This window comes from Lycium barbarum, chromosome 9 (assembly GCF_019175385.1).
Source record: "Lycium barbarum isolate Lr01 chromosome 9, ASM1917538v2, whole genome shotgun sequence".
In the NCBI taxonomy this organism is placed as follows: Eukaryota; Viridiplantae; Streptophyta; class Magnoliopsida; order Solanales; family Solanaceae; genus Lycium; species Lycium barbarum.
Window position 1 is genome coordinate 27,730,444 of NC_083345.1, and position 24,150 is coordinate 27,754,593.

Genomic DNA, 24,150 nt, shown 5'->3' on the forward strand with positions numbered 1-24,150 from the left:
AGATTGAAAATTATGTCAAAACAAGCAGAAGTTAGGTTCACAACAAGGAAAATTTATGAACAAGTTTTGAAAAATATGCCGGAAGGGGCAAACCTTATGCTTGAAAAAGAAAAAAGTATGCCGGAAGGGGCAAGATTTAAGTTTGAAAAAGTAAAAGTATGCCAGTGTGGGCATAAAATAACTTTTCAAAAGAGATGAGTATGCCGGAAGAGGCAGAACATGAGTTTGCATATAAAATGTGAAAGTATGCCGGAAGGAGCAAGAGCTAAGTTTCAAAAAGTAAAAGTATGCCAGTGTAGGCAGAAATATAACTTTGCGAAAAAGGTAGTATGCCGGAGTAGGCAGAACATGGGTTTGCAATAAAAGGGGGGATTATGCCAGGAGGGGCAAAACTATCATTTGTATAAGCAAAACAAAAAAGAGCACACAAAGTGTCAACTACCAGAAAAGTGTGCCAGGAAACTTAGGTTTAGAAAACAACAAAGTATAAATGTAAAATTACCGAAGGCGATTCAGCCTCAACATTTTCGGTTGCATTTCCCTCAGCTTGAGATACAATGGATTCATCATCATGAGGCGACACCAACGTATCACCTTCTTCTGTCCTATCATTTCTGGCAGGAGATAAATCTCGTTCGAGATGATCAGCAACCACCGCAGCATCATCTTGAGTTTGCTCTAGATTTTGAGGCATATCTCATTTTGGTGGTGATACGTTGGATTCTTCATGATTGGCGTCACGAATCTGTTCACCGCCCAATTGTTCCTCTACAACAACCTACATAAAGTAAATATTTAAGAAACACAACATCCATCGATCGAAACAAAAATATTAACATAAAAAATTAACAAATTCTGCAAGTGGTAAAAGATTGAAAATTATGTCAAAACAGGCAGAAGTTAGGTTCACAAAAAGGAAAATTTATCAACAAGTTTTGAAAAATATGCCGGAAGGGGCAAACCTTATGCTTAAAAAAGGGAAAAGTATGCCGGAAGGGGCAAGATTTAAGTTTCAAAAAGTAAAAGTATGCCGGAGTGGGCAGAAAATACCTTTCCAAAAGAGATGAGTATGCCGGAGGAGGCAGAACATGAGTTTGCAAAACAAAATGTGAAAGTATGCCGGAAGGGGCAAGAGCTAAGTTTCAAAAAGTAAAATTATGTCGGTGTAGGCAGAAATGTAACTTTGCGAAAAAGGTAGTATGCCGGAGTAGGCAGAACATGGGTTTGCAATAAAAGGGGGGATTATGCCAGGAGGGGCAAAACTATCATTTGTATAAGCAAAACAAAAAAGAACACACAAAGTGTCAACTACCAGAAAAGTGTGCCAGGCAACTTAGGTTTAGAAAACAACAAAGTATAAATGTAAATTTACCGAAGGCAATTCAGCCTCAACATTTTCGGTTGCATTTCCCTCAGCTTGAGATACAATGGATTCATCATCATGGGGCGACACCAACGTATCACCTTCTTCTGTCCTATCATCTCTGGCAGGAGATAAATCTCGTTCAAGATGATCAGCAACCACCGCAGCATCATCTTGAGTTTGCTCTAGATTTTGAGGCATATCTCCTTTTGGTGGTGATACGTTGGATTCTTCATGATTGGCGTCACGAAGCTATTCACCGCCCAATTGTTCCTCTACAACAACCTACATAAAGTAAAAAATTAAGAAACACAACATCCATCCATCGAAGCAAAAATATTAACATAACAAAATGAAATGTATTTAAGTTGTCAGTTTTGAAAATTTAAGTTCTGCCTTCCTAGCAGACTTTGTATGTAAAGTCATGAAGTATGCCTGAAACGGCATACTCTACCATTTTGTAAACAGAAGTTGTGCCGCTACCAGCATTCTTCGAAAACGGAGTAATTGTTTCTGCAACAGTTATTCCAATGAAATTGCAACAGTTATTTTCATGAAACTGAAAAACCTCCTTTGTCTTTATCCAATTTAAAACAAATCCATGCAACAATTATTCCAATTTAAAATGGACTAATTTATACTTCTATATAAACCAACACAACTTTTGGAAGAAGGAAAAAAAAAAACACTTTACTTCTGAAAACCAGATATAATCACATACAAAATGAACCAAAATCAACATATTGTACATGTTAATGGTGGCCACGGGCAAGCACATGAACATGCCCATCTTCATAAACAAATCCATCCTAACATTGCAAATTTGCAAATTACTCATGAAATTGTTGATATCAAAAGAGACATAGATTTTCTGAGGGCTCTTTACGGTGCTCTAAGTAGAGAAAATGATGATCTGCGAAGAGAATTACGATTTGTAAGGCAGAGGTTAATCCATCACACTGGCCAAGTTGATGATGGGGCAATTTGGAATGGGTACACATGAAATTAGAACTGATGATGGTAGTTTGGTACTTATGAAGTTAGGATTTTATGTTTTGTGGACATATATATATATATTTAAATGTATGTTAATGAAGTGTAAGTTTCTTTTGGTTTGTTTTGTGGACATATATATATATATATATTTAAATGTATGTTAATGAAGTGTAAGTTTCTTTCTTTAGGTTTGTAGAATTTTACTTTAATGGCTTCTAAACAGAAATATTGTCTTCTCCGGCATACTTGTTCAGAAGTTTGTTCAGAACTTTGCCTGTAACGGCATACTCTACTACTTTGTAAATTGTACTTTTGCCTCCTCCGGCATAAGTACTTTTTGTTTTGCTTAACATAATGCAGTAACTGTATTTGGTTAAAAAAAAAATGAAAACCTCCTCTACCTTCATCCAATTTAAATCAAATGCCTGCAACAGTTATTCCAATTAGAGGATTCACGCAACTGGACTAATTTATACTTCTATATAAACCAGAACTTTTGCCTTCTCTGACATACTTGTTATGAAATTGGGTCAGAACATTGCCGGTAACGGCATACTATACTCTTTTGTAAATTGAACTTTTGCCTCCTCCGGCATAAGCACTTTTTGTTTTGCTGATGATAATGCAGTAACTGTTTTTGGTTAAAAAAAATGAAAACCTCCTCTACCTTCATCCAATTTAAATCAAATGCCTGCAACAGTTATTCCAATTAGAGGATTGACGCAACTGGACTAATTTATACTTCTATATAAACCAGAACTTTTGCCCTCTCCGGCATACTTGTTATGAAATTGGTTCAGAACATTACCGGTAACGGCATACTACTCTTTTGTAAATTGAACTTTTGCCTCCTACGGCATAAGCACTTTTTGTTTTGCTGATGATAATGCAGTAACTGTTTTGTTTAAAAAAAATAAAAAAAAATGAAAACCTCCTCTACCTTCATCCAATTTAAATCAAATGCCTGCAACAGTTATTCCAATTAGAGGATTGACGCAACTGGACTAATTTATACTTCTATATAAACCAGAACTTTTGCCTTCTCCGGCATACTTGTTATGAAATTGGTTCAGAACATTGCCGGTAACGGCATACTCTACTCTTTTGTAAATTGAACTTTTGCCTCCTCCGGCATACTTGTTCTAAATTTGTACACAGTTTGCCTTAATTCAAGTTTAAATCAATAAAGCATTGCCTGATTTAAATTGAATTTACTATAATTACAATTTCAAGTAAATAAGCATTGTATACTAATTTAATTAAGGTATAAAATAATTAAAATCAGAACAAAGCAATAAATGCAATCAATTCTATTTTGCTGATTAATTTTATCATGCGCAATGTTCAATCTGAGCTGTATGTCATCTGTTTCTTAATAATCAGGTCGTAGAAGATGATTTTTTTTTTCAAATATTAACAATCTAAACTCACTAAAATTGTTAAATTGAGTTGAAATAAGATTTGTAACTTTTACTGATGTTGTAGGCGCAAAATCAATTGAGAAATCTGGCTTGAAACAACGATTTGAATAATGTGAAAAATTGGGAATGAAGTTGGGTTGGGTTAACGATATGAAAGAAGGGAAGGATTTGAGAATAACGATATTTGTTTTTATATGTAACGGTTAGGGGTAGTAATGTCTTTTTACTATGTTGCTTTTGCTCGGAAGGGCAATAATTAAAGACCACCATTTTGAGGGGCAAAATCTACAGACCAGCCCAAAAGAGGGGCATTCGCGCCAATTGCCCCCCCCCCCCCCCCCCAATTTTTGTTTTTTTTTTTTGCCTATAAGACTTTTTTTAAGCCAAGCCAAACAGACTCAATTATTCTTTTGGGCTTATTTTAATTACAAAATGGCTTATAAGCTGGCCAGTCAAACACTCAAACAACTTATAAGTTGTTTTCAGCAACTTATAAGCTAAGCCAAACGGGCTCATAAGCTATTTTCAGCTTATAAGATGCTTTTTTTAAGCTCATCCGCTCATAGCTATCAAGAAACAGTAATTAATATTCCTTCTTGCACATTCTTGAATCATTATTTCTTGAGAGAAAATTAAGGTATTTGTAGAATCTTTACTATAGTACTCTCTCTCTCTATTATTTAATTTCTTGTTTCCAATGATATATACTCATGAAGCCTTTTTTTTTTCCTTTTTATGTTGTGTCTTTTCATGTCTTTTTATTCATTTTATCCTCCTCGTAAAAAGCATGCATAGTTTCTTAAATTAATAAATCAACTTTCCTCTCTGTTATAAGTATACATAGTTTAAAATATTCAACTATATATACATTTCGAATCAAAGATACTGTATAGACAGTATATACTGACATTGAGTCAACATGTAATATAATAATTTTAAGGTCTCTGCTTTTTTTTATTGAACCTTTTTCTTATTCCAACCCGAATAGCAAAAATTGCTGTAGGAATATAATGAACCGTCTTGATCATCCTCATCCTTCGAATTTTCAAAGCAGCACTATTAATTAAATCATGAAATTAGCATTCCCCAGAAATAGTATTGCTGCAAATGATGATTTCCTAGATTGGCAGAATTATTGATGAAGTTCCAAGTTAATGTGTTTTGCCTTTCTTTTCTTTGGATAAAAATCCAAATATACTTATGAATTATGCAAAATGATCATTTATGTCATTCTTCGATTTAAATGAGGTGATTTGTGGCGCTAATCATTTTATGTTAGTGGAAGATGACAAATGTAGGCCAGTTTGGTAACGACGGGAGCGATTTCTATTAAAAGAAGCACAAATAAATAATTTCATATGATTCAGGAGCAAATTTACACCTTGACCGCTTGAACATTTTCTACTTTTATATTCTTCCTCATCCCCCCCCCCCGTTCTCAAAGAAGATGGGGTGAGGAGATTTTTTAAAGAGTTAAAAGTACTCTTGTGAAGTTATGATTGCCATATCTCAGTATGCACTTTGACAAATATTGAAGAGGTTATGATTCCAACTGGGTATACACAAAAGGTGGGGGTGGGGTAGATATCATACCTATTAATTATTTCCTCTGTCCCAATTTAAGTGTTTTAGTTTAACTTGACATAAAGTTTAAGGAATGAAAAAAATCTTTTGAATTCTGTAGTCCTAAATTAAAGATGTGAGTAATGTACTAAAATGTTATTTGAATCTTGTGATTTTAGACTTGCCATATAGAATATTTGAATTATCAACTTACTAAATATAGAAAAAGACACTCTTTTTTTAGACAAACCAAAAATAAAAATAAGACACTTAAATTGGACGGAGGGAATACTTATCATATACTCCCTCCGTTCACTTTTACTTGTCACGTTTTGACTTTCACGCTGTTTAAGAAACAATGATTAAGATAGGTGTTTTACCACAACACCCCTATTAAATGGTGTATAATTATATTGGAGTTGGAAAAATGATTTGAAATGAGTAATAAATGCGAAGGGTAAAACATAATTTTTTTTTTGTCTTACCTTAATATGTGAAAATTGAAAAGTAAAAATGAAAATTTATAAAGGAAATAGTGTACAAGTAAAAGTGAACGGAGGGAGTATCATATTGATGGGCTGGAAAGAATAAGAGGAGAAGGGCCCATATTTGGTTCACGGGTTCTTCTATTACAAGATTCTCTCATGCAAGGGTCCTTGTTTCTTCCTTCTTTTTTCCTTATGCTCTCATGTAAAAAGACATTATTGCTCCATGCAGATGCACTTCATCTTTTTGCTTGACCTATAATAAGCACAACACCAACACTTTTTCTTCTTTTTCATTTTTTTTAAAATGATATCGTACGAGTCCCATTTGCACGTACGTGAGCAGTTCTATCGGATAACTTTATTATGAGATGTGGATTCCGAATTTTAATAAGTTCTAATTTTAGGACATGACAAGTTGTTGAAGTTGTTGGATTCAAGATAAGTAATTTATATATATATATATATATATATATATATATATATATTAAGTGAATTTCTTAATACAATTATAAAATTTATGTCAAAATTACTGAATTTTGCTGAACTCATAAATTATACTGTATTATACATCAGTCCTTTGTCGATTATCAAAGGCTTAAACATATGGGTGGTTCATTGACTACTAATAGCTTATTTGATCAAGCTTCTAAAAAGTTAAAAGTGTTTATTTTTTAAATGCATACTTTAAAGATTTGAGGTGAAGCTTTTTTAAAAATGTGTTATTGAGTAATTAAAAAAATTGTTTTTTAGAGCCGAGAGAAGTATCTTTTCCCTAAAAACACTTTTTAGAATTTTGGTCAACACAAATTGCTACTCCGATAAAGGCAGTAATGTTTTTAAAATTAATTATTTAATCGCAAACTGTTATCTGTACAAATATCTTTTCGAAAAACACATTTTCAAGATAAATTGATATTAAAAATTTGGCCAAACAGCCTATAAACCACATAGGTGCGAGTCCTCTTCTGTTTTGGATTGCATGGGGAAAAAAAGTGTCATTTGTCAATTTGAATTTCCAACTTCAATTACTTTGAGTTATTGAACTCTAATTGGAGCTACACGAGCTCAACATATCATTGAGTATTACAGAATATGAAGGACATATGTCCCTCAGTTCATGTGAATTTGGATCTATATATGGTAGGGACTTATCTAATCACAACTTGTGTCGGCCAGCTTAATTATTTCCTTCTTTGAAAGAAATGATTGTTTCCTTCCTTCAACTATACATATAATTTGAATTTTTGAAAGATTTAAAGTTGTTTTAGTTTCAGACACATTAACTTAAATCCTTGGTCTATCTCTTGCTGACCACACCAACAAAGTGACTTTAATTTTCCTTTGTCAAAAGACACATACTCTACTTTGAATTAGTGTTGCAATTTTAATGGACTAATTGTAAATCTTACCGCATTCTACTGTTTCTTTTTTCCTTTTTCGGATTTGGAGAAGACTATTTACTGTAAGCCTCAAACCATTTATAAATAAAGTTCTGATGTATCAAAAAAGATAATCAAAATCAATTACTACTAAAAGTATGTTGTCGTAAAAAGAAAAAAAAGGAGGTTCCAATATTACTTCAGTTGACCTTAAAAGTATTAAGTGGATTAAATACAATTTAAAATCGTAATTAGGCTAGTGATTCTCCAGATTGGTTTTAAATTTAAACTGGTCCAAATTTTATTTTGGCTAAGTATAAAACCTTCTTTTAATCAAATCTAGTATAGGGAAATTGCATGCACGGACAAAGATGATGTGTGATGCATCTCTTGGTAAATTTTCCCAACTTAACAGATGCTATCCATTAATTTTAAAATAAATATATCCTGAAAGATATTTTCAACTCATTGGAAAATATTTCAGAAACCCACTTATTCTATGGAAGCACTTTCCACGGGAGATTCTTATTTCATACCCAACATTATATTGTTCTCCTTTTTCCATCAGATATTATTTATCACTTTTTGCTTATAGTTAGATCAATTTGATCAACATTATCTAGAGCTAAATCTAACATTGGGTAATTTTATTTTTTAAAATAAAATATAATATTCAGAAACTATTTATGAACTATATTTACACAATTTTACTCATTTTATGATAATGACAAGCTAAATTTCAAGACGTAATGATAGGACTATGATTTATTCAGTTTTTCGTTACTGAAACAGATGTGACAGAGTAAATGAGATCTCTTGCCCTCTTACAATTTGAATAGAAGAAAATAATCTTTTCAGATCTCTTATGTTTTTTTTTTTCCATATCTCTTATGTGTAAAAATGAACATCTCTTATAAAATGACATAAAACTAAATAAAAATTGTAAAGGGTTATAAAATCATTTCTTCCCATGTGACAACCATTTTGATATGCCCTTCCATCATTTTTTTTGCACGGATTGCCCTTCTTTTGGGGTGGTCTTTAAATTTTGCCCCTCATATTTGTGCTCTTTAAGTTTTGCCCTTCGCTTGGATACCTGAGGTTCTGGGTTCAAACCCCTGCTCAGGCATAAAATAAAAAAATAATTTCGCAAGGCTGGGCTGGGGGGAGTGTATGCCGAATCCGGCATACAATCCTTAAGGAAAAACTAAAGTTATGCCGGAGGGGGCAGACTTTGCCTTGAGACATATATATATATTTTACTTTTCAAGGCAAACTTTTAATTATGCCTTAAGGAAAAGTTCCGCCTTATGGGGCATACTTTTAGTTATGCCTTAACTAAAAGTGTGCCCCATAAAATATAACTAAAAGTATGCTCCATAAGGTGAAACTTTTCCTTAAGGCATAACTAAAAGTTTGCCTTAAGGAAAAGTTCTGCCGTATGAGGCATACTTTTGGTTATGCCTTAATTAAAAGTCTGTCCCATAAGGCATAGTTCCTTAACGAAAAGTTTTGCCCCATAAGACATAACTAAACTATGCCTTGAGGAAAAGTTATGCCCCCTCCGGCATAACTTTAGTTTTTCCTTAAGGACTTTATGCCGGATCCGGCATACAATCCTTAAGGAAAAACTAAAGTTATGCCGGAGAGGGCAGACTTTGCCTTGAGACATATATATACATATTTAGTTTTCAAGGCAAACTTTTAATTATGCCTTAAGGAAAAGTTTCGCCTTATGGAGCATACTTTTTGTTAACTAAAAGTGTGCCCCATAAAATATAACTAAAAGTATGCCCCATAAGGCGGAACTTTTTCTTAAGGCATAACTAAAAGTTTGCCTTAAGGAAAAGTTCTGCCTTATGAGGCATACTTTTGGTTATGCCTTAATTAAAAGTCTGCCCATAAGGCATAGTTCCTTAAGGAAAAGTTTTGCCCATAAGGCATAACTAAACTATGCCTTGAGGAAAAGTTATGCCCCCTCCGGCATAACTTTAGTTTTTCCTTAAGGACTTTATGCCGGATCCGGCATACACTCCCTCCAGCCCTGCCTTGCGAAATTATTTTTTTATTTTATGCTTGAGCGGGTGCGAACCCAGAACCTCAGGTATCCAAGCTAAGGGCAAAAATTAAAGACCACAAATATGATGGGCAAAATTTAAAGACCGCAAATATGAGGGGCAAAATTTAAAGACGACCCCAAAAGAAGGGCAATTCTGGGAATTGCCCCTCTTCCATCCAACTCACATTTCAGTTCTTCAGCCCATTTAATTATAGAGTACATTTTCTGCTATAAAAGACAGTCCAGATCTGCATCTTCTTCTGAACATAAGCCCAGATATATTTATATAAGACAGCCCAAATTATTTGGACCACTGTAAAGCAGGGCGTTGAAGCTCATTAACGGGTTGGATGGCAGTGCCTATTCAATACATTTTTTTGCGCGGACTTCTTTCTTTTGGGGTGGTCTTTAATTTTTGTCCTTCGCTTAATATTTTGAGATTCTGGATTCGAACTCCAGCTCAATAAAAAAATAAAAAAATTCGCAAGGCAGAATTTTGAACCAAAACTGTACCTTAAGATAGAGTTTGAACTATGCTTAAAGCAGGCAAAATTCTGCTTGCAGGCCTCACTTTAATACAAAACTTTGCCTTGCGATTTTTTTTTTGACTGAACCGGGGTTCGAACCCCAAACCTTATGATACTAGGCATTAAAGACCACAAATTTGAGGGACAAAAATTAAAGACCATCCCCAAAATAGGAATGCCCTATTCAGTATGATGCCAAAGTTTTGCACAAATATGACACTTCGTGGGCCGCTATTTAAGCTTTATTTCCATTTAAGGAATTGGAAAATAATGGCCGAATGTCCATTCCATTCGGCCATGGGCAATTCGCAGAATTGCCCTTCTTTTGGGGTGGTCTTTAAATTTTTCTCCTCATATTTGAAATCTTTAAATTTTGTCCTTCGGCTAAAACTCATGGGTTCCAGGTTCGAACCCCCACACAGTCAAAATTTTTTAAAAAAATCGCAAGGCAGAGTTTAAATTTCGCTATGCCCCCACCGGCATACACTTGTGAAGGAATTACCAAAGTTATGCCGAACCCGGCATACTTATGCCTTATGGGCAGACTTGGCATAAGTATGCCGGGTCCGGCATAACTTTGGTAATTCCTTCACAAGTTTATGCCCGTCCAGTATAATAGTTTGCCCATTAAAAGTTTGCCCCCACCGGCATAAACTTGTTAAGGAATTACCAAAGTTATGTCGGACCCGGCATACTTATGCCAAGTCTGCCCATAAGGCATGAGTATGCCGGGTCCGGCATAAATTTGGTAATTCCTTAACAAGTGTATGTCGGGTCCGGCATACACGCGACCCAAACCTTGCCTTGCATTTTTTTTTAATTTATGCTTGAGCGGGGGTTCGAACTCAGAACCTCATAATTTCTGCGTGAACGCTCAGAGTTGCAATGCGAAGGACAAAAAGTAAAGACCAGCAATACGAGGGGCATAATTTAATGACCACAAATATGAGGGGCAAAATTTAAAGACCAGGGCAATCCGTGCAAAAAAATGTTCGGCCATTTAACTAACAATTTTTAACCCGATTATCTTTTTCTTATGGGATAAGACTATTCGGTCATCTAGTTAACTAAAATTGGCCCAATTGTTATCGGTTCACTTCAATTAACATATTAGTCAGTTTTTTTTTAAAAAATTTGGAACCACTCCCTTTTCTCTCTCCCACGTGATTTTGTCTCCAATTCTCAATTCACTTGTTTAGTCAACCTTCTCTGTTCTTCTTTGCAAATATCTGCAAATCCCCTTTCCTCTATCTTTCTTTCTCCATGTTTCTCTCTCTTTCTTTCATTTTTCTCCTCTTTATTGTGTTTACAAATTCAAATTCATGATCTTTTTAGTTCAAATAAAAAATGATTGGCTGGATGGATATTTTGTAAATTCCATCTCAGAGAGGGAACGTTCAAATCTAAAATCGAAAAGGATCAATTGCAAGCCAATGAACTTCTTGTATCTTCTTCTTCTTGTTTTTTTTTTTTTTCCGTGTGTGTGGTGATTATGGTGTTAAAATGGAGGTTTACTGGTGGTTGGATGGTGTTTTATAATATGAATGTGTATAACAGGTGTATCTATACTGTTATACATAATTATACAACATATATACATGGTTATATAATGTATAAGTATTATATAATAGTGTGTATGAACGTATATACATCTCTTATACATTGTTACATAATGCTTATATGTTGTATGATGATGCTGGTGTATCTACACTATTATACATAATCATACAGAATATATACATGGTTATACACTATGTATACAATATAGATACATTACCTATACATTGTTTGGCTACAGTGAATGAAATTCTTCTTTGGGCTACGCTGGTGAAAACTGTTATGTTGGGCAGTACGTGTATGAAAGAAGCTCTTACGGAATTTGTGCAAAAACAAAGGTTGATTCAGGATTTGTAGTTCATGAGTTCTGGATTTTTTTTTAGTTGCTAGGTTCTAAATTAATAATTTGATTAGTTTTAAAGACCAATATAGGGTTTGCACTAGAGCTTTTGGGTTCTGCTGAATTTGTACCTGCTACTCTATCTCCACTTTTGTGCAAAAATAACCATCACACTGTAACACATGCACGTCTTACCAATCCGATAAGAAGTTGTGAAAAAATTAACAAGAACGAAGATTGTACTAAAGTTGTCGTCATAACTTGTGAACAATTGAACACAAGCAAATTTTGTTAATCAGGCAAGACATGTGAACAATTTAACAAGTTATGAGAATGAAACTAAAGTTCTGACACGCCTGTCATGACTCGTGAATACAAATTCTGTCAATCCAGCAAGGCTTGTGACTAAATTACAAGATAGAAAATTGAAGATTATACTAAAAGTTATGACATATATGTCATAACTTGTTGAAGAGTGATTTTTCGTTCTTCCTAGTGTGCAACATCAAAATCATTTTTACACAGTTTTTAAATGAAGACAAAGATTAAAGGCTTAATACATATGCAGCCCCTTAAATTTGTCTAATTTTTTCATTTGAACACTTAAACTAAAAACTGTACCTATTGAACATGTGAATCAAAGTTAGAGTGTGTCAATTAGATACATCGTATACAATCGTGCACTAAGGCAAATAGCGTGATTCTTAGACGCTAGATATTGCAAAAAGGACGAGTCAACAGCTGACACGTGGAAGTTAAAAAAAAAAAACACTCATTCTTCGCCACCTTCTTCATCGACTATTTCCATCGTCTTCTTTTTTCCATAAAAAAGCCTTCCGTTTGTGTTCTTTCTTCCCATATAGATGGAGAAAAAGAAAAAAAATTGTGAGTTTTATTTCAATTACTTTACCTACAGAAATATAATGATGGAAGAATAGCCATTGCAATGGCCACAAACCGAAAAGAACCTCTTGTTGTGATTGTATTTTACCGTGTACTACTTGTTCTTATATTACAGAGAAATGGTAAATGGTCCTGTAAAATCCATTAAAACGGAGCCGGTGAAAGAGAACTCATTTCCGATCGATATTGTTGTGCTTGTCCGATGAGTTCAAGTACATATTCTAACTCGTAATTTAGATGTAATTCCTTCAATTGGAGCGTAAAAGATCTTACAAATATTCATTATTTTAGACAAAAAATCTAATTGGTGGTTCAAAATGGTGGAGTAGGAGTTCACGGTAGTCTTTATGGCGGGTGGGCGACAGTTGAATATGGTTGGTGGACAGTGGCAATTTTGGTGGTGGAGTGGTTGCATGAAATGGCTTTGGCAAAGAGAAGGTGAAGGAGACAGAAAAAGAAAAATAGACAAAATAAAAAGGCAAAAGTCATAGATAGCCTAAACTTTACCATATTTTTCTCTGGGCTATCTAAACTGAGGGTTGTACTTATTGGGTATCTCAACCAATCTAAATTGATCCTATTGGGTACTTTTGCCTATGTGGCGCAACAATTGATTCCACCTTTTGTTGAGCGCGTGAACAACCCTTCATCCTTTTTTTTTTTTTGGTTAAAATTTTACCTCTTTTAAATAAAATTCAACAGATAAATTAATAAAAAACTAACCCACTTCCCCCCCTCCCCCAGCCACCTGTCTTCCCCCCTCCCCCAGCCACCTGTCTCCCCCCCCCCCCAAGCCGCCTGTACGTTCCTGTTTTGTTCTCTTCTTTGCCATCCCCCACTCCCCTCTATCTCCGCCATTCTTCTTTTCTCTCTCTTATTTTTTTTTTTCAAATTTCCTTTAATTCATTCCTTTTATAGTATAGTTCTTTTTAAGTTCTATTTTTTTTCTTCACCTTGTAGCCGGAAAAAATGGAGATTCACCATCCCCACCTTTTTTTTCCTTCACCTTGTAGCCGAAAAAAATGGAGATTCACTATCCCCACCTTTGCTAAGTGAATACGAACCATAGAAGATAGAACCACACTTTTAGATAGAAGAAAATCATATCTAAAATTAAACAAAAGAATCAGATCTAACAAAGAAAATAAAAATATTGGCTTTAGGTGGATGGACGACGATAGGTGGACGGCGACGTTGAAGAAAGGAGGAAGAAAGATTGAGTATGTGGGGCTAGGGTCAGAAATTAGATTCTTATTTTCTTTTTTTCCCTTAATTTTTTTCTCATAATATTTTAATTCAGATTTGGGACCCAAAATGGTACATGGACTCGGTTGATTCGCTACTTTTCCACGTCATTAGCAAGTGCATCACACTCTCTTAATTTTGCTGATTATGGTGAAAAAAGTACCTAATATGATCAAATTTAGACTGGTTTAGGTATCCAATAGATACAACCCTCGGTTTAGGTAGCCCAAAGGAAAATGTGGCAAAGTTTAGGGGGCTATCTATGACTTTTGCCAAATAAAAACTTAGCTCTTTCACGCTCTTAAAAGTTGGTGTGTTACACACACCATGCCATGTAAGCAATATGTGTCTAATAGGCATATTTTGGCAATGTTGAGGTGTTCAATACGTATAGTCCTTAGTTGGTGTCCAATGAAAAAATTGGATAAGTTTAAGAGGCTACATATGTATTAAGCGAAGATTAAATGACGAACAACAAATAATCCTATTTTTGCAAATCACCCCTGAGACCTATTCGGTATTCCTATTTTAAATGAAGACAAAGATTAAAAGGAAGCTCTGGGCTATCGGGCGGATCAGACAGATTATTTTGCTTAACGGTTCGGCTTAACGGTTATCGGCTTTTAAAAGTACTAATCCGCTAGCCAACCTATAAGATATCGGTTGGTTCGGTATCGGATTAGCAATTATCGGGCGGTGTATCGGCTAAATATAAGAGAAAATGAAAGAAGTGAAAGAAGACCCGACACTAAAATTAATGACCCAACACATTCTCACTATGTTTTATGGATTGCCTATAATTGCTCATTGAAAGTGCAAAAATGAAAGCCACATTTGAGAAGTTTTCACAGATGTGCTTCTAGCCCATGTAGTTGGATGCTGGAAGATAGTTCTCTTCTGATATATATATATATATATATATATATATATATATATATATATATATATATATATATATATATATATATATATAGGGAACTTGCTAGTTGTAGAAACTGCAGCAAAGTTGCATAAAGCTGCACTAACTCCATTGAAACTCATAGTGAGTGCAAGTGCTAAAGGTCTGTTCAAAGGGAAATTCTTTATGCACAGAACAAAACAAACAGTGTAGAACCAAGTGATGTTGCATCAGCTAACAACCAAAGTAAAAATACCTGTCAACAAAGTGAGCACAATTTAGAATATAGAGTCAGTATAATATCAGATTCTCAGTAGAGCATCACATTGTTGGAAGAACTAACAAGAACCAAAATTCAATTAAACAACATAAAATATAAAGTTCTATATTATGCCACTCAAATAGATCACTAATCAGTTCTTTTTCACATCTAGTTAGTCTACTTTTGCACAATATAATCCAATAGCATATTTGCTTTTCCTTGCACAACTTCTTTCGCACAACTGCTGGTGCTTTTTCTATTGCAGCAACCAGCAAGTATCCTACAATAAAAAACAGAATTGTTAATATGTAAAATTTTAAGTGCATTCAAACAAACAACGAGAAGATAACAGAACCTTATGAAAGTCACCTTGTACTATATGTCAACTACAGTAGGGTCTTTCCCAGCGCTGGCTAAATCTGAAGAGAAAATTATCATAATGAGTCATGTAATAAGTATAAACCATTTACAACAATAATATACAACAAATATAACAAAAAGTATTATTACCTTGTTCAAGCTGCTCGAGATTATCAAGATCTTCCTCAACACTAACAAGTTGTTTTAATTTTTCACTTCGAAGCCAATCTTGAAGACACACTAGAGCTTGCACTAATTTAGGAGTCAATGAACTCCTAAATGAATCAAGAAGACGTCCTCCAGTACTAAACGCAGATTCAGATGCCACACTTGAAACTGGTACAGCTAATACATCACGAGCCATCTTAGCAAGAATAGGAAATCTAGCTGAGTTCATTTTCCACCAGTCTAGGATGTTAAATTCTTTACTGTCATCCTCAGTTTCTTCACCAAAATATTTATCTAACTCCGTTCTAGCATCCACACCTCCACTCGCTGTTTTATAGCTCTTTAGATCTTTCATGAGTGATTCTAAAAGTCCTGTACTTTGGGTACTTACTTGACTGCTAGAAAGCCCGGAAGTAGAAGTGTCCAGTGAAGAGCAAGGTGAAGATTCAACAAGCATGCTGCCTTTTGAGCTGGATTTTACATACTCTCTAAATATTGAAGTCATGTACTTCTTTACTTCTGCTTGTATAGATGACCCTTTTTCCCCAAACATCTTTACAAGTGCATAGCTAACTGATTCAAGCTTGTAACGAGGATCCAAAATACATGAAATAAAAATTATCTTGTTCATTTTTGCTGGATCTCCCCAATACTTATTAAATTTTTCTTTCATCTTTTTTGCCATATTGCTTAAACCAGTGTCTTCCCTAGCCATCAATTGATTCAAATAAACAGCAACCGTACACATTTCAAGAAAATGAATATTTGACGTAACATAACGTGATCCAGATATTTTCAAAGTAAGAAGATAAAATATCTCAAGAAATCTCGTAATTCTTTTCACATGGACCCAATCACTACTGAAAAGTTCACCAACAGTGATTCCAATTTCAACATAAGAATTTTCAAGATAATGTCTCAGGCCAATTTCACGGGAAGCATAATTTGAAAGTGCATTCTCAAATTCAACAGCCCTACTCAACATCAGATAGGTGGAATTCCACCTAGTTGGAACATCTAAACATAAAGTTTTTTTGCAACTGAGTTGTTCATCATCACAACTTTCTTGAAATATTTTCAACCTCGCAAGAGACTGCCTAACATATCTAACTGCATGTCTAACACGTTCAATAGACAAAGAGCATTCTTTTAAACCATCCTGGACGACAAGATTCATGATATGAGCCATACACCTCACGTGAAGGTGATTACCGTTCATCAAATTAGTTCCCATTTTTGTTAATTGCTTAGACAATTCTTTTATTGTCACATAATTTGAGCTTGCATTATCAACTGTGACAGTAAAGATCTTATTTATCCCCCACTCACGTAAGCACCTACTAATACCATTTGCCATATCTTCACCTTTATGGCTAATAATAGGACAAAAATTAAGTATTTTCTTGCACATGTTCCAATCACTATTGATCCAATGGGCAGTGATACACATGTAATTGATTCTTTGTATAGAAGTTCATGTGTCAGTGGTAATACAAATGCTCTTTTTTGTTTCTATAAAATGCCTCCTCAACTTTTGCCTTTCTTCATTAAACAGATTAAAACAGTCCCTAGTTACAGCACTACGGGAAGGGATCCAAAAATGAGGTTGTGCCATTTTCATAAATTCTTTAAAACCTTCTTTTTCGACAAAGCTAAAAGGAAGATCATCGACTAATACCATACGACATAAAGCCTTCCTACACTCTTCTTGGTCAAATTTCCAAGAGACAACAGCTACGTCACCTTGACTACCCCCGGAATAGATTTAAAGCCTATGGTTGATTGTTTTTTATCAACAGGAGTAGGAAGTTTAGGACATGTCAACAAATGACCAAGAAGAGTCGACGTACCATCTCTTGACTTAAAACAGTACACCTTATAGCAATGGCTACATTTTGCTTTCGTACCTTCGGAAGTTTCAACTTCTATAAAATGATCCCAAGCAACAGACCTTTTTCTCCTTTTTTTAGCACTAGTTGACTGAGTTATTTCAGCATGACTAGCTGCATTTGAAGCCTCACTTTCACCTATCACCTTATCACTTCGTTCAGCCATGCTACGAGTTTAAGACTTTGAGTCCCTGTGATAAGAAAAACAATTTCAATAAACAACCAAAATTAAAACAGGCAAAATATGATCGGCACAACAAATAGTAACGGAAAATACACATAGCACAGGAAAATAGAGAATTTGTTAATCCAAATACAACACAAACACATTATGGTAGTGGAAGCAACACTGAAAATAGAAACAGAGCAAATAATGCAACACCTTTACATCATAGGGCTGGAAATAGATGAACAGATAGTCAAGCCAAATGAAACTCTTGCAAAAATAAATCGATCACACAAGACCTTGCAGTTCATGTATTGAGCCAAATAAATCGATTTGTAGTTTTAGATTTTATTAAGCTTCAATTTTACTTCATTCTAGAAATTTTTCAATTATCTGAGATTGCTTGTTCACGTATACTACTGCTTCAAATGTGGCAGTGCTAGAAACTGAATGTGGATTATGCTCTAAAAGAACTCTCTTAAAGGCATCTTACTTTATTTTGTGGATGCTTAATCAATTGTGATTGCAACTTATCAGTATTTTTCCTTTTCTGGACTATGTTGTTGTATCAAGCATATTTGATCTTACAATTAAGTTGAAGAAAACTTAAATACAAGTACTTGATGAAATCGAACAGTGGGGTGAACTTGAAGTTGCTAATCCTAGGAAATATGTCTTTATGGAGTATTGACTAGGGAGAATTCTAAAAGCTGCAAAATAGAAGAAACCCCATGGATCAGAAGGGCAAAACCCATTACGATTATAAGCGGAAAAAAATTGAAATTTACCTTGCACAAGCAGAACAGTACTTTTTTCTTGCGTGTAGTAGCAGTTGCTGAGTCGCCGTGCTTTACCCTTTAGGTAAATTAGGGTTATTTTCTAAGAATTAATTAAGTGAATACACTTACTGTCTTATTGACTAAATGGGTTTGGCCTGCTGAGGCTTATCTTTAGGTTTACAAATTATAATTACCATAGATATTTTATATGTTTAGGGGTAAAAATATAATAAAATATGACAAATTTTTAACGGGTTAACGGTTTACCCAATAAGAAAATTAAGTGATCCGTCCCCCGCACCGATAAGCCGTTAATTGTAAAATTTAAATCCATTTCCCACCTGCTAATTCGATAACCCAATACCAATAAGCCAATAAGCCAATTTTGCTGTTGGGTTATCGGTAGCGGTCGGTTCTGAACAGCCCTAGACCATATCAATCAATTGAATTTTAACCAGCGACACTCCACATTTTGGGAAATAAACTCGGTATTCTCTCTCTTTCTCCTCCCTCAACCAAACAGAGTCCGCGACTTTTGTGGGTTACAAAAAAAAAAATTGAACTAAAATAGCACAAAAAATAAATAAATACAAAACGAAGTTTCACGCACGAATTAGAAGGCAACAAAAGCCGCCCCCAGCCTTTGTTCTTTGGCCAATTTTTTTAAAAATTAACTTTTTTTTCGTACTTTGACTGAAGATTAGTCATATTTCAAAATGCCTGAATATCAATATTTTATATAGAACTTAATATCTTTTTTTTTTTGTGTACAATAATGTCGGCTCATTACATCAAGTACACCTAAACGTTTGGATCGTCGTTTTAGGGGTTCTAAAGTGCCCCGAAGTAAGTTTTCTTTGTTTGGAAACTTGTTATCTTTAGGTTTAAGTGTCATATTTTATAGTGTTTTGATTAATTTAGGACGTTGCACGAGTTATTATTAATCGACAATAAAGACTAGGATAACTAATTATCATTAAGAAAATAATAACCAAAAATATATATAATATTAACATAAAATGTACACTTTATTTACAAATACACAATATCAAGTCCCACATCTAGGAGCCTTTAGAGTACGGCTAGGCCTAAGGCCAACCCTACCACCCTCACCACCCTCACAATCGTCTCCATCCCTTTTCCTCGTCTTAATCTGTATATGCTCTATGACATGATCATCCTTGCTTCCCTTCCTTCCTTTATTTCGACCCGGACCCCAGTTCATAACATGCTTCCTATGGGAGATGACGGTTGGCGGTGAGAGTGGGACAACAGCATCAGGAGTCTCGTCAATGTCATTAGGAGACCCGTCCACAGGCGTAGAAGAATGAACCTGAAATAACATATAAACAATTTAGTTTAGATTTATTTTAAACTAAACATGAAATAAACAATTAATTAATAAATTATTTTGTGTTATTGTAAAAATCAAACCTGTGTGTCGACGACCTCCTGAGATGCCTGGTGAGAGGGCTCCTAAGCTGGCTCCTGAACCGTCTCCTGAGTGGGCCTCGGAGCTATAGCTGGAGCCGGAGATGGGTCCACAGGCGTAGAAGAATGAAACTGAAATAACATATAAACAATTTAGTTTAGATTTATTCTAAACTAAACATGAAATAACATATAAAAATTTAATCAATAAATCATTTTATTGTAAAAATCAAACCTGTGTGTCGACGGCCTCCTGAGATGCCTGGTGAGAGGGCTCTTGAGCGGCCCCCAGAGCAGGAGATGCAGATGGTCGCGGAGTTGCAGATGGTGTCGTATCAAACACGAAGTCCTCGAACATGGGGTCGAAGTTTAGACGTAGTCCACCCTGTAGATCACGAACCGGTCACTCACCCTGTGGATCATGAACTGGTGGATGTGGAAATGAAGGCTAGGGCACATAATCTAACAAAGGGTCCGGCGTATATAGAGGTGTCTGTGAAGTCGATGGCCGGGAAGAAGAAGTCGATGGGATATCTTTAGTTGACGGCCGGTAAGGACTCAACGGGATCTCTGAAGCCGATGGAGCCTCATTACCTCTACGACGGACAACGGCTTCTCGGCGACCACGACCACTTGCTTCCTGAGGTGGGGCACCGGGAACACGCTCACCAAGACGCTCAAAGTCATGTTCCTGTCGCATACCAGTCTCGGCAAGCTCAATCATCCGTGTTGCATACTTTGCTGTCTCGGGGGCCTCCGTACGGGCAGTGCTCTCATAGCGCATCGTCTGAACGGTCCGTACCTGCATATGTTTGCAAATATTAATAATTGAATAAATTTGTAAAGTATTACATAAGACGATGGATTAAGTTTATGACTAATAAAACTTACCAGTGCCTCATACGCTCCTGCAAGAGCTACATATCCTAGACCATCTAGACGACGCCTAGTGGGGTTGCCAATAATGATGCGAGTGATCCGTATGTACCACTCCATGTACACATGGATCAGAGTGTCATATCCGACCATCGCTAGGCTCGTCTTCCTCGCATCCCAAATCTGGACCTGCTGCTGTATATGGAGCCGCCATGCATCATCGACGCCCGCACGCTCGTCCCTCACATAATGGCCGTGCTACCAATCCGTAGCCGCAGGTATATTCTGTACATACCCAAACTGCCGTAACACACGGTCGGGCGTGTGATACTCAGCGATATCCATATGTATCAATGGACACCGCGACCTCCACATGTGCTCACCAGCCCTATAAAACGCGGGCAGCTCATCCAAAATATGATCATACGGCGTCCATATAAAAGCCTGTAAAAAGAATTGAACTAGTTAACAATAAAAGACTAAAATAGTAGCTCTGTGGTCTAACGTGTGGATCCAAAATATGAACATACCGTTTGCGCCGTCATGCAGTCCAGCTGATCCCTAAACAGGAAAAGGCTGTGGTACGTCTCCGCACATCGGCGTATGCCTTGCAACCATCTCCGCACGTATGGCATCGGCACAACAAGATAGTCAGCGGGAGGATGAGCTAGTGTGGGCTGAAAAGGTTTCAACCTAGTCCACACCCATATATGATATAGTCATTAAAAAAATATTTTATCAGTCGTCGTTTTAAAAAAATATATTTTGTGTTTAATTACACACACTTAAATATATTACCTGAAGGAGCGAGCAAAATGCAGGGACCTCTACCCTCGTGCCCATAGAACATCGACAAAATCCTCGATACATATAGCCCAGCACAGCAGCACCCTAACTATAACGTCATAACTCGGCGAGATCTTCGATATACCAAAGGTACCTCAAGCTCACATGCGAACCCGAAATGTTCGGGAACAGGATGGCCCCGAATATGATGAGTAGGTATAGACGCACACGTCACTCAACATCACTTTTGTCACGACCCACCCAGCGGGCCATGACGGGTACCCGGGGCTGACTACCGAGCACCTCGCATCGTACTACTATCGTCTTAACTTGTACGTATATAAACTCCATAAAACATGTACACACACACACACACACACACACACACACACATATATATATATATATATATATATATATATATATATATATATATACATAAGCCCTCGCGGCGGCAAAGAATAATATACAGAGTGTACAATGAGGGTTACACAACATCCACTACCCACACACGAGCCTCTAGCTAAGACACTGAAGTCATGAAGACGGGACATGACCCAGCCATATCCAAGTATGTACACAAAATAATATATTAGAACTGCACCTCCGGAATATGGAAGTGCTCCTGTGCAAGCTGGTGTGGCTCCTAGGAAGTTGGGTCGTCTCTCTGTCTACCTGTGGGCATGAATACAGCGTCCAAGAAGAAAAGAGACGTTAGTACGAGCAATGTACTGAGTATGTAAGGCATGCATCATAAAATAACAAAGGAACAGAAAGATAAAATAAAGGTAAGAAGATAACTGGTGACTGCTTGCCTCTTAAGGCGAAGTCATGCATGCATGCTCGTAAAAACATCATCATATCATATATTGCTGCGGAACGTGCAGCCCGATCCATATATCATCATATATCAATATATTGCCGCGGAACGTACGGCCCGATCCATTACCCATATATCCCGCGTCCGGGCATCCCGCGTCCGGGATGATATCATAGATACCAGCTGATTAGGTGGCTATGCGTCTATAACGCCTCACCTTTCCCCATGTCCCCTATATACATATACATATCATATACACATATAATATACGTAGCATGCATGAGAGCTCAAACAAAAGTGCACCTTATCGGAGTGACGTAAGGTTGTGAACCTCCGATTACATTATGACGTCATCCTCACCATAAATCTCACCTTGAAAGAACTAATATTTTGAGGTGAGGCAACAAGGACAAATAGTATCAATGAAATCATAAGCATAGAAATATCAGCATCATGAAGTCATCATTGTCGTATTTATTGTTATGGAATGTAACTCGTAAGAAGTTCTCAAAGTTCTTCAAACTTCATCTTTAGGGATGTAAGAAGGTCATGGAAGTATAGGGATGAAATTATGAAACAAGGGTCATGCCTTTAAAGGAAAGGGAATAGCCTTACATACCTTTTTCGTTTAACTAATCTATCGCTTGCTTATTCTCCTTTGATGCTCACGTTTCTACCTTCAAGAGAAGTCGTATGAACATTAGCCAATCGATTACTTAAACGTGCTTACTAAAGCTAAAGAAAATTAGGCAGCATTTCCTTTGTTTATACTACTTTACCTATATTCTATATCAACTCCCACACGTTCCCAACAACATTCACAATATAATAGACAACAATCATCATTCATCTACATTATCCGCATTTTACAATTCCTCTTCAATTTCTCCATAATTGTGGTTATAGTTCATTATCGCGTTTTCTCATATACAATACTCATTCCATGTTCTATAGGTCATTCATAACATGCCAATATTCGTAATTCAATCCAACTATTGTTTAACAATGACACTATTCACTCCTTTATGACCCATTTTCTATACTCTTCTACAATCCAAGTGTTTCAACTTATCAATACTTCAAACATCATGAAAATACCATGAAACTTACCTTAGATAGCGTAGAAACAAGCCTTGAATGGAAATACTCTTCTAGCACCAAAGCCTTACTTCACTTCCTTTGGGTTTTCTTAAGATAAATGAACTTTTACTAAGTTTCACACACTTGTTTTCACGGATTTGAAGTGGTTGATCTTGGATTTCCTTTGATTTTCTTGTGGATGAAGAGTGGAGAGAATATTCTAGAGGTTTCTTGACCAAAAATGGTGAAAATATGAGTTTTGGGTCGAGTTTGGTCTATTTAAAGTGGTCCAGAAAATTCTGGACCGACACAACATGCGGCACACTTTGCTAGACGCAAAGCATGGTTTGCTAAACACATGTTATGTCGCAAACCTTGCAGAATCACAAAATTTCACTGGCACACTTTGCTGTGCAACTGCGTGGCCGCAGTTCATGTTTGCTGGTCGCATGTTGCGCCGCAAAGTGCGCCAGAATGTGATATTTTGCCAAACTCTCTCCGAAACTTAACTCCGATGATCCGATGAGTCTTAAACCTTCTCGAAGCTTACTAAACATGGTGTTTCTCCATTATATACCCAAGATGGACTTATCTATTCCCATGACTTTGAAAAATTTATCCTACTTCCCAAGGCTAGGACAATTAGCATTCGGCGAAACTCAACATATGAAAATAAGAGGTGTAACATTCTCCCCCCCCCCCCCCCCCTTTTGGAACATTCGTCCTCGAATGTTAAACACTCAGGATTCTACGAAAATTTTGCCAAAGTTTCCCCTGTAATATGGCACTACCAT

General features: G+C 36.1%; 1 protein-coding gene across 1 annotated transcript; it reads right to left on the reverse strand.

The window, feature by feature from the left end:
- Window positions 1-1,615: 1,615 nt before the first annotated feature.
- LOC132611804 (zinc finger BED domain-containing protein RICESLEEPER 2-like) lies at window positions 1,616-17,584 on the reverse strand. The gene is made up of 5 exons (XM_060326173.1): window positions 17,481-17,584; window positions 15,512-16,902; window positions 15,183-15,281; window positions 1,773-1,876; window positions 1,616-1,648 (listed from the first exon to the last, which is right to left on the reverse strand). The coding sequence occupies exons 1-5, from the start codon at window positions 17,582-17,584 to the stop codon at window positions 1,616-1,618; spliced, it is 1,731 nt and encodes a 576-aa protein (XP_060182156.1).
- Window positions 17,585-24,150: the final 6,566 nt, after the last annotated feature.

Bases quoted from the DNA above. Each gene is read 5' to 3' on its own strand.
- LOC132611804 (XM_060326173.1), bottom strand. From the start codon at position 17,584: ATGGCTGAACGAAGTGATAAGGTGATAGGTGAAAGTGAGGCTTCAAAT. The intron at 15,282-15,511 runs GTAATAATACTT...TTTTTATTGTAG, and splicing joins TCTCGAGCAGCTTGAACAAG to GATACTTGCTGGTTGCTGCA. The intron at 1,877-15,182 runs GTAGACTAACTA...TAACTGTTGCAG, and splicing joins TTGGATTATATTGTGCAAAA to AAACAATTACTCCGTTTTCG.